Below are 14507 nucleotides of genomic sequence, written 5' to 3'. Positions count from 1 at the left end.
GTAACTCATCACAGCGCTGGCACAGAATAATAACGTCGGCTACATTGTTTCGGTTCATGAACAAAGGCTTCTGAAAGGCACTGCCCTCAGTTGTCACGGTTTGGGTATTTTCTTTCCTTTTTCTGATTGAGCAGAATTCACGAGTTTGCACTGGTCGATGACACTTTTTTATGCTAGTGGACTTTTCATTGCTTTTCTTTTGATTAGTTTCCTACGTTGGCGCTGCTCGGCTCATATTTTTCGGACGCCAGGATGTATAAACACATTCGTGAATGATGTCTGGAATTTCAGCCACGTTCGGAAGTGCATCTAAATTTGTCTGGAAGAACAGATTGGTCACATCCAGGACATAAATATTTCGTCCAATTATGTAACTTGTATGCACGGAAATTCGTGGAAAACAAAGAATATTTCGACATCGTTGCCGTCAATCACAATGAAGATGAAAGTATAACACTGGTGAAGAGCTCCACCACAATGTGCGCATGGCAGTGCAGGCATATCCTGTCATCTAGCATAACGGAAGGTGGCATTTGAGAACGAAGTTCCAGAGCAGTATAGGAAAGGAAGCGGAGCTCCTCCACCTAAAATAACATTTATTAGTCTACGAACATGTGCTGTGGGGTGGGGCGATTCCCTGATCGCCCACGCCAACTACCAGCATAAATGGCACGTGATCCATTCCTAATTCTGCCTGTACTATACAACAGTCCATCGCCCTATAGAATTGAGCAATAACAAAAACAATGAAGAAACAATACTCGCGAAAGGATACTATTTAGACATTTTCAGCTCTAAAGTTACATACTTGCTACACGACGTTTTCGAACAGAGCACAACTTTTGCCGACTGAAAGTAACAAAAAATTGATTGGCATAACTAGTGTACAGACGTCTGGGATGAACATTAATGTGCACATAAAATATGCGAATCTGAAGGTTTCGTGGAATAAAAATTATTATTCCAGTGACATGTGTTATCACACACAAATGAATCACCTGCATGTTGGTCACTGTTTAAGATAGCGACATTATGTAAGTATACTGGAAGAAATGTGAAGAACATAGAAATTGCTTCTATGTTCATAGAACATAGAAATACATAGAACATAGAAATAGGCTTCTTCGTTTGGCGAAACAAAACAAACGATTTCTTTCACAAAGGCTTTTAGGGTTTTTCTTCACGTTCTGCCTTTAATGCAATACCTTTCAATGATTCTTGAGTAGCACACTTGATGAGACAGCATGCAGAGCGATTGATGCATAGGGAGGAAGCATGCAGCGTGCCATAAAATTGTATAAGGGTAAATGACGAACACTCATTTTAAGTATATTCAGCAATGAGCTGGTTACAAATGCACGCATGGGTTTTTGATAACCAGTTAGTGACGTTGAAACTGGTAATTATGTTTATAGGTCATAGAGCGTAAGCTGCGTGGTCAGCCAGTAAGTATCAACTGTTCGGCAAGACCAACCGCAAGTCCCTTCCAATAATATTATTCATTCTCAAGCATAAGTGACTCTGGCCAAGCACTAACAGTACTAAGGCCGAAAAGTCTGTATGCCAGTATAGATTAAGCCAGTATCAAGAAAGCAAAAGTTGTTTATTCAGAAATTTGAGCACGTGTTATTTATTTAAGGTATCGAAGATGCCACTGATAAGATTTCCCACTAAGCGGTAGCACCTTTACAAATATGGGTAGCAGGGTCGCAGCGAGCTGAAAAAAAAAACACAGGAGCATTTTTAATTTATACAAGCGTGAGCGATTATTATGGTGCGACAGAGTCACTTTAGGAACTGAATTACTCTGGATATCGGTTGAAATACCATTGTGTATTTCGGTTTTAAATAAAGGAACAAACGACTGCGCATCTCAAGAGAAATCGGTTACCCAAGATAAAGAGATGCTGCGCAGCTGGAAACTGCCAGCTTTATTCCTTACAGAAAGGCTTCATTAAAGTGAAGTAATCAAATTGCCACTCATTTTTCTTTTTGCAGTAAAGTGGGATTTACTGGACGGACGCATTTGTGCCTACGCTCGTCAAGTGGCCCAGTGCAGTAATCATTACGCACCTTGAAACAGCGGGAAGAATGACTACGTTTAAAAAAGTGCGACAAAATTAGGGCACTAGCAACTTTTAAAAGTCACTGACTTAAGTCAGCGGTTTCATAGCACCCCGTTTGTTCCCAGTCAGTTTGCCCCATGATAATTGTATAGCGTATACTACGCCCCGAACATAGTGTGTGCATAATATTCTCGATATTGGGAAATAATTAGTTTTAGGTCAGTGCCTGGTACTGTCTCACATTTTGTCCTTCGTACAATACGCGCTGCTTGATATCGAATATAATATTAACAACTTGCTTAGTGAACTGTGTTGGTGCAATAAAGTTCGCATTTTTTGTCACTGCAAAGGTAAGAGTGGGGCAGCCTTCACGCGCTGCCAAGTACTCTTGAATGACTTCAGATTGTACTATGACCCTATAAAGCCCACAGGTGGTCAAGCCAGGGAGGGTAACTAAAAATAGTTCAAATTAAATGTAGAAAATGATGTAGAAAAGGGAAGTAGAAAGTTGAAAAAATAACATTTTGCCGACATGCAACAAATATAATTCAAAAGCACAACCTTCGCATTACGCCTGTGCTCAAATACTAACTGGGCTATGCCGACGGCCATCAATCTGGTCACTACCTAAGATATTTCTTGAAGCGGTCTGCGCTGGACGCATGAAAGAAGACGAAGGAAGGTGCTAGGGGAGAAGTGAGAAGGAAGAAGTTGGAATAAAATGGCGGACGACACCCGTCTCACTTAGATGATGTCATTTCTGTTGCCGTTCTAGTTAGGAACGCTACATTTTGGCGCAGCCGACAGTTTTCGAAGACCAGCGATGCGGGTGACGTTTTTCGTCGACCAGGCGTCATCAGAGTCTGTTGTGTTCACCCGATACCAAGTGCACGGTGAGCCAGCGACGGACCTTCCTCTTGAAGTTAGTTCTACCGCGCTGATCAACGTGGTACTGCAACAAGCTGCAATCAGCCGCCAAGCCCTCGTACAAACAGGATCGGTGACAGTGAATCTACAACTGCAGACACTGAGCGAACTCGTTCTGGAACCCATACGACGTGGCACCCTCAAAGAGGAAACGCCTGCCGGGAAGGTGAGCCTAGACTTGAGTGTTATGGAACTGCAAAGGAACATTATACAACAGATCGAAATAATGAGAACTTTCGTCCAAGCGCTTAATCGAGAGCAGTCAGCACGAAGTATTGTTGAACCAGATGTTTTTGAAGGAAAATCGCAAAATGCACACTACTGGCTGTGTTTTTTCGAGTACGCCTGTGACAAGAATCTGTGGCACTCCGACGACACAAAGATTTTGCATATGCGCCACTATTTGGGCGGTATAGCCAGAAAATGGTATGACGTGCAACTCATGGATTATGGAACAACATGTTGGGAACTGTGGAAAAGCAACTTTTTAGGGGCTTTCGAAGGCAACGCAGTAGAAAGATGGGATGCGGCACTGCGGTTCAGTTATACAGGTGGCTCTCTGCTTGAGTACTGTCTTGAGAAGCGTCGCCTGTTGTATTCTGCAGAACCGAAGCTGTCGTCTTCTGCTGTTGTAGCTTTGATAACGCAAGGGTTGTGTATCGAGATCCGTAGTCATGTCCAGCTCAAAGGTCCAAGAACGTTTGATGACCTTCTAAACTTTCTACAGACCTCAGTGCCAAGAATTACATCGAGAAGACAGCCAGATGGTAGAACAGAGCAACTTGATTCCAATCTAGAGTCGTTGCCGTCAACTGAATGTGAACACAGCTTCATAAACAAATCTCTGGGAAGCGTAAATCATGACTGTGAGGATGGTGAAGAACCAATTACCGCAGTTCACGACAACCTACTTCCACATAATCTGTCTACCGTGTATCACAAGCCCCAGAAAAAGAGCTTCAGTGAGACAGTATATTTGGTGTCGTCAAGCTTATTGTACGCCCCCATTAAGATAGATGGCATTGAAGTGAAGGCTCTCGTTGACAGTGGAGCTTCGGTATCTATTATCAACAAGACTCGAGTGGATGCCAGTCGTCTGCACGCTGGTAGAACATTGCGTGTCCAAGTCTACGATGGGTCAGTGACCATGCATAGCGAATGGGTAACCCTGGCTAATGAATTTCAAGGAAATGCTATTACCAGTGACGTATTGGCCATTCCCAATGTCACCTACGATTCTCTTTTGTCCCGTCCAGACATGAAAAAACTTAAGATGAACCTCTATTGGGATGACAAGGTAATGGCCGAAGACACGATAAGAACAGAAGACCCTGGTGAAGAACCTAGTGTATCAAGGCTAATTTTTCACCACGAAGACATCAAGACTAAGTATCCAGAGCTTATATGCATAGGAAGCTACCCTCCAGCAATGAAATCCCATGTCGTTCCTTTCGAGCTCGCAGATAAAACAGTGGTTCGTAGAACCCCCTATAATATGTCCAGAGATAAAAAGGTGTGGCTGAAAAAGGAGTTGCAAGAAATGTTAGACGCAGGTATCATCAGGCCTTCTGTATCCCCATTTGCTTCTCCTATCACTATTGCACCTAAAGAAGACGGGACATTCCGCCTCTGCACAGACTACCGGGCTCTCAATCGTCAAACTGAATTGATACCTTATCCAATGCCGAGAATCGACGACATCATTGACGAAACCGGTGGTTGCCATTGGTTTTCACGAGTAGATCTCTGCAAGGCCTTTTGGCAGATTCCACTAAGTGAAGAAACGAAGAAGTACACCGCGTTCATAACCCCATTTGACTTGTTTGAGTACAACCGCCTACCATTTGGTTGGAAAAACTCCCCTGCGTGGTTTCAGAAGATTATGACGGACATTCTGAAACCTTACCTGGGCACATTTTGCAATGTGTACATCGACGACATCATCATCTACTCAAAGACAAAGGACGAACACCGTAGTCATCTTTCAAAAGTTCTTCATGCCCTCAGTCTTGCCCAACTCAAAGTCAACTTCAAGAAAAGTGCGTTCTTTCAAGATACCGTATAATTTCTTGGCAGGGTGTTTGATGGACAGACTAAAAGCACCAAGCAAGAATCGGTAGAGAGAATCTCCAAGCTGGTAAAGCCTTATGATGTGCACTCCCTGCGCGTTTTTCTTGGCCTTGCAGGACACTTCCGGGCGTTTATCAAAGACTACGCACTGAGAACAAGGTGCCTCACACGTTTAACTCAGAAAGACGTGCCTTTTCATTGGGACGAGAAGTGCGAAGCTGTCTATCGTGAGCTTGTAAAACTAATATCGTCGGACCCCATCTTGCGAATACCGGATTTTTCCTTGCCTTTCGTGCTGAACACGGACGCATCACATTATGCTACCGGTGCAGTTCTATACCAGAAGCCATCCAAACAAGCTGATCAAAGCAAACACTACGTCGTGGGGTACTACAGCTATACCCTGAAACCCGCCGAAATCAATTACTGTACCACAGAAAAGGAAGCTCTGGCCGTCTTAAAAGCTGTGCAGTACTTTCGTACTTACCTGGAAGGTGCCAAATTCATACTTTTCACGGACCATCAAGCATTGACTCAACTTCTGAGCATGGCCCAGCCAAGAGGCCGCATTGCTAGATGGGTGAACTATCTGCAACAATTTGATTTCGTAATTTCGCACCGTCCTGGCCCACTCCTCACTGACGCTGACGCACTATCAAGATTACTTGTACAGGAATCAAGTAATAATCCAGATACAATCAATCATATTAAGCTATGGGAAGGTACAGAAGAGCTCCAGTTTATCAATGGAAGGTATCACGTACCACCAACTATGATTCCAAGGATTCTTCATCTATACCACGACACCCCTGAATCGGGTGGACATGATGGCTTCTGGCGCACTTATAAGAAATTGCTCATGAGATTCACATGGCCGGGCATGAAAAACGACATCAGCCATTACATCCGCACATGCCACCTCTGCCAGGTGAACAAAGTTAAATTCAAGCAATCGACAGACGTTATGACAAACCCTGAATATTCAAGCATCCCGTTCGAAGTAATTCATTTGGACTTCGCGGAGCTCAAAAAGAAGGGGGAAGGAGTCAAGCGAACGCAAGCTTTCTTGCTCTCCATAGATGAGTGCACACGGACGATTGCGGCTAAAGCTGGCAAAGAAGACGCAAACAGCGTAATAGACCTCCTCAAAGCTGAGTGTTTTAAACACACAAAGACGCTCGTCTACGACAACGGGCCGGCTTTTCGGAGTGCCAAATTATCAAAGTGGGCCCAGGAGCACGGCATCATGATAAAGTATTCTTCTCCATACCACCCGGCAGCAAACGGCCTAGCGGAACGTGCCATACGAGACATCAAACAGTATCTGAAGATGTATCCAGACTTTGCCGGTGGCTGGAAGTGCTGTCTCGAGGCCGCTGTGAAGCATCACAACAGATCATACACCACGAGTTTAGGCTGCAGCCCTCATTTTGTAACTTCAGGTACAGCGCCCATACTTCCTGCAGATCGTGAGCTAGGTCTCCTAGAGAACCTCGAACTTGCGGAAGTAAGGAAAACTGTCAGAGAACAGGAGATCTACAAGCGCCGCATGAAGCGAAACTTTGATAAAAGGCACAGTAGCGAGATACCGGACATACAGCCTGGAGACTATGTCCTTGTAAGGAAAGGAGCTGTGCCCTCAAATTCAAAATATTGCGGACCATTTCAAGTTATTAAGACTGCATGCCAGCATGGAATATTGAAGAATGTCTGGTACGCCGGAGCCTCGGGCCAAACGGAGTGCGCCGCTATTGGAAACGTATTCAAGTATTACCCCAGGAGGTGTAATTAAAAGAAATCCGGAAGAGTGAAGCGGTCTGCGCTGGACGCATGAAAGAAGACGAAGGAAGGTGCTAGGGGAGAAGTGAGAAGGAAGAAGTTGGAATAAAATGGCGGACGACACCCGTCTCACTTAGATGATGTCATTTCTGTTGCCGTTCTAGTTAGGAACGCTACATTTCTTAGGGCTAGATCTAGCCATGGGAGTGCTAACTAGCGTCACTCAGGGAAATGGGGGTAGGGGGTAGTGGGGGTATGCGAAATCATCTTTTTGTCTGATGCGTCACGTAATACGGGAAATTTAAAAGCATGCCCGAGGCCAGTCAATGCTGGTATGCTGCACATTGATATCAAAGCGGCCAGAGACCATAACAACTGAATGAATGAGAAAGAAAACCATAGTGCTCAGTTTTTGTTAACCACGGCCATATCAAGTCAGCAGAAATGAAGCGAAGGAAAGGCATAGGGTATTTAGCTGCGTTTGAACTGCGTTTGAAGGGAAAGTGAAAGTGGTCGAGAGGATAACTTTCCCCCAGTGGGAGCCAGACATGCCACATCCACTTGATCAGGTATCAATCATCAGAAAGCTAGCCCCCCGGTTTCTAATTTTCCAAGAAGGACAATGGCATGTTAACGTTTTCAACTGTATCTATGTAGTTATTTAAACGTAAACTAGAATGAAACAGTTCTTTTCCTCTTCTTTTTTCTTGATTAGTGCAACCATAAAATACATTATATGCTTTGTATTCTCTTACTAAACACTCATTTGCTTATAGATGTACAGAATAGCTGAGAAGTTGTGCGAAGCCTCAACTTAAATGTTCATAGTCTATTTATCCAACATTGCGCACCTTTTTAAAAAACAACGTGCAAAACTATATTGAAATGTCGTTCTCAGAAAATTGCCAATTATCCAACGTGAAACCGCCTAATTTAACTAAACTTCCCATGATTACGTATGTTTTTCGCGTAGCTTGAACATGTACTTGGAGTTTGTAGTCCTTTTTTAGCTGGCTGCAACTTATTTAATAGCTTGCACTTGGAAACGCCCAAAGATCTAGGGGTTAAATCTAGGGGCTTTAGCAGGCTTGCACCTGCGGCAGTTGCCGTAAACTTTTAGTTTTCTTGTCAGTGTGGGTGTTCTCCCCATCCGTTATACCTAACACGACATGGAATAAGTCATTGATAGATGCGACGTAATGCCCGTATTAAGCGCGCCCCTAGGACCAAAAATTAAAAAAAACCTGAGAGCAACAGAGCATCGGGAGCCTCTCATGATTGCACATAGAAGTATACGTACAAAAATAAACCCCGCAATGCTGAACACGAAACTTGTGTTGACGCAGTCAAGTTGTTTCCCCATGAAGAAAGCTCCGTACAAAAGCAAGATTCACCAATGGGGCATGCCCCCTCTCTGTTCGACGCGACGACTAAATTATGTAATCTATTAGTGTAATATTTGTATTATTAGTTCATTTCTCTAGCTTATGAATAGCGTCTTGATCGGTGAATCTCTTCCCCTTAGTGGAAATACTTCTCATGAGTGCCCATACCCAATCCACGAAAGTTGACAACAAGCTTTTAAGGCCTCTGGCCAGTTTCTTTCACTCCAACGATCTGTAATTTTTTGGGGGCGAATATTGGCTACTTGGTATTCATGGTGGATAGAACGCAACCATTAATACCACCCAGCTCAGATCGGATTCAGACCGTACTTAGGTACGGAAGATGACCTAGCTGTACTCGCAGATGAAGTACTGGACATTTCACCTTATAGTTATTTGGTGCCCATGTTATTTGATGTCCATGTGTTGAACCATGAAATGGGTCTACGAAACATCAACAAGCTCGGCTTACCGCTTCAGGTAAAGAAATTTGTACACTCATTCTTAACGCATAGAACAATCGCTATAGGTGTAGGTGGGCAATTATTGGGTTCTTTCATTTTGAACCATGGGGTACCGCAATTGTCTGTTCTTGCACGGTTATTATTTAAAATTACCTTCATGCCTCTACCGCATAAAGTACAGTGCATTGATAATCTAAGATTTGTTGTTTATGCCGATGACGTCACGCTATGGTCCACTCACAAAAACCTTGAGAAACAACGTGAACTGCAGAAATGTGTTGATGTATTACACTAGTACATGCAGAAAGCCGCACTCCAGATACTGACACAGAACTCTCGCTACGTACATGTTGCCAACAAACCGGGCTGACAGACAGTTTGCGATAGCGACTTCCAGCTCAAGGTATCCTCATCACTGATTCTTGAGACCGAATAGCTGCGCGTTCTTGGTCTGCAAGTTTACCACTAGTAGTCTAGTGGTAAGTGGGTGCAGAATATAAGCAAAACATCAGCGGAAACCGTTCACATTATCCGCACAATTTCGCCCCGGACGGGTGGGGCTCGCACTCCTAGACAGCTCCTACGACTGAGTGCTAAATAGTAACACTAACTTGTGACAATCAACAGAAGTGCCACTTTTTCATTACGAGACTTACCGTAGGGGTGGGGGACTGCGGAATGAGTTTGTCCACCTAGAGGTTTTTAACGTGCCCCTAATGCATGGGGCACGGGCGTTCTCGCGTTTCTGCCACACCGAAATGAGGCCGCCGCGACCAGGATTCGATCCCACGACCTCGTGCTTAACAGCGTGACACGATAGCCGCTAAGCCAGTATGGCGGGTGCTAGTTCTTTATTGATCTGTGAGTGTTCCATATGCGGTTGCGAAAAAATAATATTGAAAAGTGAATCGAACAGCACCTTGGGTTATAAATAAAGGTCTTGCCTGCACTTGTCCAGTGCAGGCAAGACCATTCATAGAAGAGTCCTGATATTCGCGATCTTTGTGGCTCATATCTACTTTTCGGTAACTTGACACACACTTTAATCTAATAGGTAACTTATATTTGTGTGGCCTCATTATTCACCTTCTATGTTCCTTGCTGTGGTTAGAGGGATTCTTATTTAGAAGAAAGGGTGAATTGCGAAAAGTTTTGTATTGTTTAGAGTTGATGACCTGTACTTTTATAGAAATATAAGAATATGCGTCTAGTGATGCGAATGATTATCGAAACTTTAAGATTACATGCATAATAGAGAGCATTTGAAAAATTGAACGTATAGGCGGCACTCTACAGGACCAGTAAAGGCTTAATTGGCATAACTAGGGAAGCGCAATCGGCAGCGAGAAAGCATTATATGCAATTATGAGGTCAGGGAGTTTTCAGGCACAGTGAACGATGCCGAGGGGGCGGGGGCTTCATGTTTATATGGGCGATCGAAAATCATAATTTTCATAGATAGACAAGTGTCATGTAGAGAACTTCTAATGTGTTTGTAGCCTCGGTTCTGTAGAAAACACATCAAGGAAGTAAAGCGGAAGGTAACTAATCATCTAACAAAGATTTTCATTTTCCTTAGTTAAATTAAAAACATTGGCCATAAGGAAAATAAATGGCACATTTAATGTTACAAAATGTACACTTAACGGCACGCTGATAAGCTAAAACGACTAATGGATAATTAATTATGTAAACAAAGTTTACACTGATGATGGGACCATATTATTCACTTTTTGCAAACATATAGAAAACAGGTTTTCTTGAAGATACATATTCTAAACTCATCCTACCAATAAAGATAAATAAACTGTAAACGTTGTCTAGAGCGCTAATGGTAAAGGAATGCTAGAACTGCATTTTTATATTTTGTCAGCATGTTTTTAATATAGAATCTCAAAAACCGCATGATTGAGATATCAGTTTACTTATATTACAGATAAATGTGTGATGTAAAATTATTCATTATGGTGCACAATATATACGAAATGTATTTGGTGTCTTTCTTTTGTGGGTGTGAATAACAACTGCATTAAATGAAGAGGTGTGGGCTAAGGAAGGCTAGGCTACGTAGGCTGCCAGGCTATGCTTCTCGAGGACCTTTTCACATTGTACCAGGACTCGCGTCTGGATGTCTGGGCCGGTGCTGGGGAGAAGGGCCTCCCTCCTATTCTTCCTCGGTGGAGGGTGGCGAGACAAGGTCGGGTTTTCGTGGGACTGGAGCTTAGTACGCACAATTCTCTAAAAATTCTTAATTTGTGTGATTTTGTCTATTTGCAGTTATTGAATAGGAATAATTACGTAACTTGTGCTTATCAGGTTGTATATTTAGCGCATTTTGATAATTTTGTGTGTTTTTCTGTATTTATAGAGTTAGACTGAAAGAACTTTTTCCGAACTAGTGATCAGTACAATTGCACAACCACAGAAAAAGCTGTAGTTAGGATGAGACACCACCATGTGACTGCTGAAAAGAGTAAATATTCACAGTACCGCCATCTTTACAAGGGCAATGTTCCGGATAGATTCCCGAGACGGGGTTGTCTCGGCACGGATCGCCTATTTCTCCAACAGGGCTGCAAACTGGGTGGCCGGTCGCGTTCAAACAGCATAACCCATAATCACATTGTGATGTAGCATTGCACGGCTGTCCTTTCGGCGTATTCTGCAGTGGGAAAATTGAAGGAAAGTTTCACAAAGGTTCATTCCCTTTTGAAGGTTTCCTTTAAGAAAATGGCGACTTTATCTCTTTTCCTCAATTGTATTTGATCCCTTTGTTAGCGCACTACCGGGTGACAATATTTTGGCTTTCTGCTATCAGTCTTTTTTTATACTTTCCCCTTTTCATGAGCCGCGAACGAAGTAACTGATCATCGACTCTTTCATACGTCACATCTTGGCAAATTTCCGTCTTTGAAACAGACTTCAATTTGATTAGGGGTTCATGATATCAGGCATCTGGGCAATTTCACCATGTCAAATACACAATTTCAGGCCTTGTGGTACGTCATGGAGAACAAAAAAAAGGTACCAGAATGAACCTTTGAATGAAAAAGATGCACCAGTTTAGCGTAGTTATGTACGAAGTACTAATGATGGCTTACAAACACCAAGAGGCGGAAATCAATTCCAGATGCGCTCTTTCAATTTGCGGGGGCATAATGTCAGAGCCGGAAAGTGTGGATATAATCAACGAAAAATATGGTTCAATTCCAGAGGTAGTGCAGTCTTTAATACGGGCCATTCCCGAATCTAGCGCAGCCTAAATGAAGAACACGGTAGCCTAATTCGCATGGGAAGAACTTGTCTTTCTTAAACGTCAACCGCGGTTGGCTCAAATTGTTCTTTTTCTGTGCATTCGTAATAGTTTATTGTGTTCATTTTTTTTGCTTACCAATCATGTCGATAAGGCTCAAAGCAGTGAACATTGCAGTTCATACGTAGACGGCAGTACTATTGGTCACTCAGCGCACAGCACGCTTATGTGTCAAGGCACAGTTCAGGTTAGAGATAATTGCCGGCACGCGGGCGACTACAGTCACTTAAGTTACAACGCAGCGGTGCAATATGACATTTAAGCCACATTTGACAATATTTTGGGGACATAACTTGCGTGCAATAGCCAAGCAATATCTGCGCATCAATCGCATGAGCAGCTTGTTTCATTTACGGTGGATGTTTGCACCATAGTTGCAGGTCGTGCCAGATGAACGGGGACGCAGGCACAAACCATGCATAAAACTGAAGATCTGACACACAAATGCTGCGTTTTTCCTGTGTCCCCGGTAATATTGAGCTAACGCCATCATAAATTTTTGCCAGCTGACCCGACGAAATATCCTATTAGGGTGTTAGTTTCCTTGATATGGCGCAATAAATAATGTTATCTTACTACAACAAAATTGTGGTATAAACTTTTTTAAAACAGGGTTGAAGTGCCTCAGACAGGCTGGCCAACGTTTCGATAGGTGGACATAGGTCCACCTATCGAAACGTTGGCCAGCCTGTCTGAGGCACTTCAACCCTGTTTTAAAAAAGTTTATACCACAGTGTGCCATTCCATCTGCCAGCCCCTTTCTTGTTTTTGGACAACAAAATTAGGAAATGGTATCTACAAGAATACAATCGGCTTGTCTGGCCGTGCTTTCAAAACAGTATAAAAATCGTAGTAATTATGTTCCATATGGACTGAATAACTATATGAGCACGTTGAATAATACAAAGTAAAGATGGTGTTAAACAAAATATCCTTTTGAAGCAACTAGGAACCAGGAAAGACACCAGTTTATCATCAATAAGCAGATGTCAGTAGCGACGGCAAACTACGGAGTAGTCAAGACGGAATCAAACGGAATTTTATAATATATGCATCCCGCGAAGTGGTATTCTTTTTAAGTTATACGGGTATAGCGTCAAATTGTCTGAAAATCAAAAGAAGTTACACTCATGGTCGCAAAGAAACATATCCAATTTGCCTCCCTTTGGGCCAAGAAGACACGCGAATAGTGATTCGGCATACACACCCCAATAAAATTGTTTATCCTGTTATTATGTTCTACTATATGCAATAAAATTTTTATAGCAGATTTGGTCAGGAAATTTATGTTTGAGGATATTTCCATGAAAAAGTAATTAATAGACGGCGGTTTGGCTACGGATAACGACTTTTTAAAATTATTGGCAGAAACATGAGCGAACATTACAACGATCGTATTGTACTGCAGAAGCTGAAACAGCGAAACCAATTCTCTTCAGGCAAAGTGATTACTTACAAGTTTTAACCCTAGATTTTTTATATTTTTACACTGAAGTAGCGCACACGTATGTACTACTGAGATTGTTACAGAGTATGTTCACAGGTAAGCACTTACAATTGGAGGACTCTGAGCTGCTAAATTTATTAACAGCAACGAAACGCCACCGAGGAACAAGTATAGATAGATTGGGTGCATATCGTGTACGACTAGATTGGCTTTTAGGACAAGTTGCGTGAACTCCTATTGAATAGAGTCGGGGCGTCTAGCCTTTATATGCTTGTGTCATGTGCCGCCCAGGTGCACAGGTCGATGCAACTGACGTCATGATGATGTATGTTTCGACTGAAAAATATAATGACTTTGAGAAAAAAAAAACAATTGTAACTCACGAGTCGATAACGCTTCTCGTTACACCCTGCTGCTTTATTTGGAACGTACGACTACTGATAGTGCTTAAATTGCTTTGTACAACTGTCTGAAGCATTTATTGAAGACACCACGCATACTGTGAGTTTAGGGAAACAATAGCTTTACCAGTCACTTGTACAACCATTCTGTTTCTTTTTTTACAGCCAACCTGCCAGCCTCTAGTTGGTAGGTATTTCTCTCGGCGCATACTCTCGCAAAAAGAACCTACTTCAGGGACAAAATGAGAACCTTCAGCAATTGAAGCGGGAAGTGCTGATTTTTTTTTTGGTATCACTGCATTGAAGACCAATGAAAATGCAAGCATCCAAAATGCATAATTGATGACAAGGCGCTCATCAGAACAATGCGAAGCACGTAGGTCTCACCGAAGAGAGTGCACGGTAAAGATTACGTTTGCGCAAGCTGCCGCTGAGATGGCACCTTTAGACGTGGGCAGTGACGTCACTTGGTTTTCTTATATAAAGGAACCAGCTTACGACCTGATTTATTTGTTCTTGCAGCACCGCCATTGGTAGGCAACGCATAGTTAGGACTCCCAAGGAGCAGCGTGACTACGAGGAGCGATCGAATTAGAACAAATAGTAATACAACCAGCGCCGGTGTGCTGCCAATGTGTCCATTACTCCTACTACT

The 14507-nt window shown here is 42.8% G+C and overlaps 1 protein-coding gene across 2 annotated transcripts in view; it reads left to right on the top strand.

Annotated features, from left to right (window-relative positions):
* Window positions 1-14285, top strand: part of LOC135899040 (uncharacterized) — a 60043-nt gene extending 45758 nt beyond the window's left edge. Inside the window, exon 6 of one of the 2 annotated variants that reach the window (XM_065428286.2) lies at window positions 14018-14285. In XM_065428286.2, the coding sequence (XP_065284358.1) occupies window positions 14018-14043 (26 nt within the window). In that variant the 3' untranslated portion in view covers window positions 14044-14285. Of the gene's footprint in view, window positions 1-1998; window positions 2335-14017 lie in introns of those variants that run through there. The other variant, XM_065428285.2, reaches the window with a different exon arrangement.
* Window positions 14286-14507: the final 222 nt, after the last annotated feature.

This window comes from Dermacentor albipictus, chromosome 7, assembly GCF_038994185.2.
Source record: "Dermacentor albipictus isolate Rhodes 1998 colony chromosome 7, USDA_Dalb.pri_finalv2, whole genome shotgun sequence".
Taxonomy (NCBI): Eukaryota; Metazoa; Arthropoda; class Arachnida; order Ixodida; family Ixodidae; genus Dermacentor; species Dermacentor albipictus.
The sequence above is the reverse complement of the archived record's forward strand: the minus strand, read 5'-3'. Positions and strand labels throughout refer to the sequence as shown.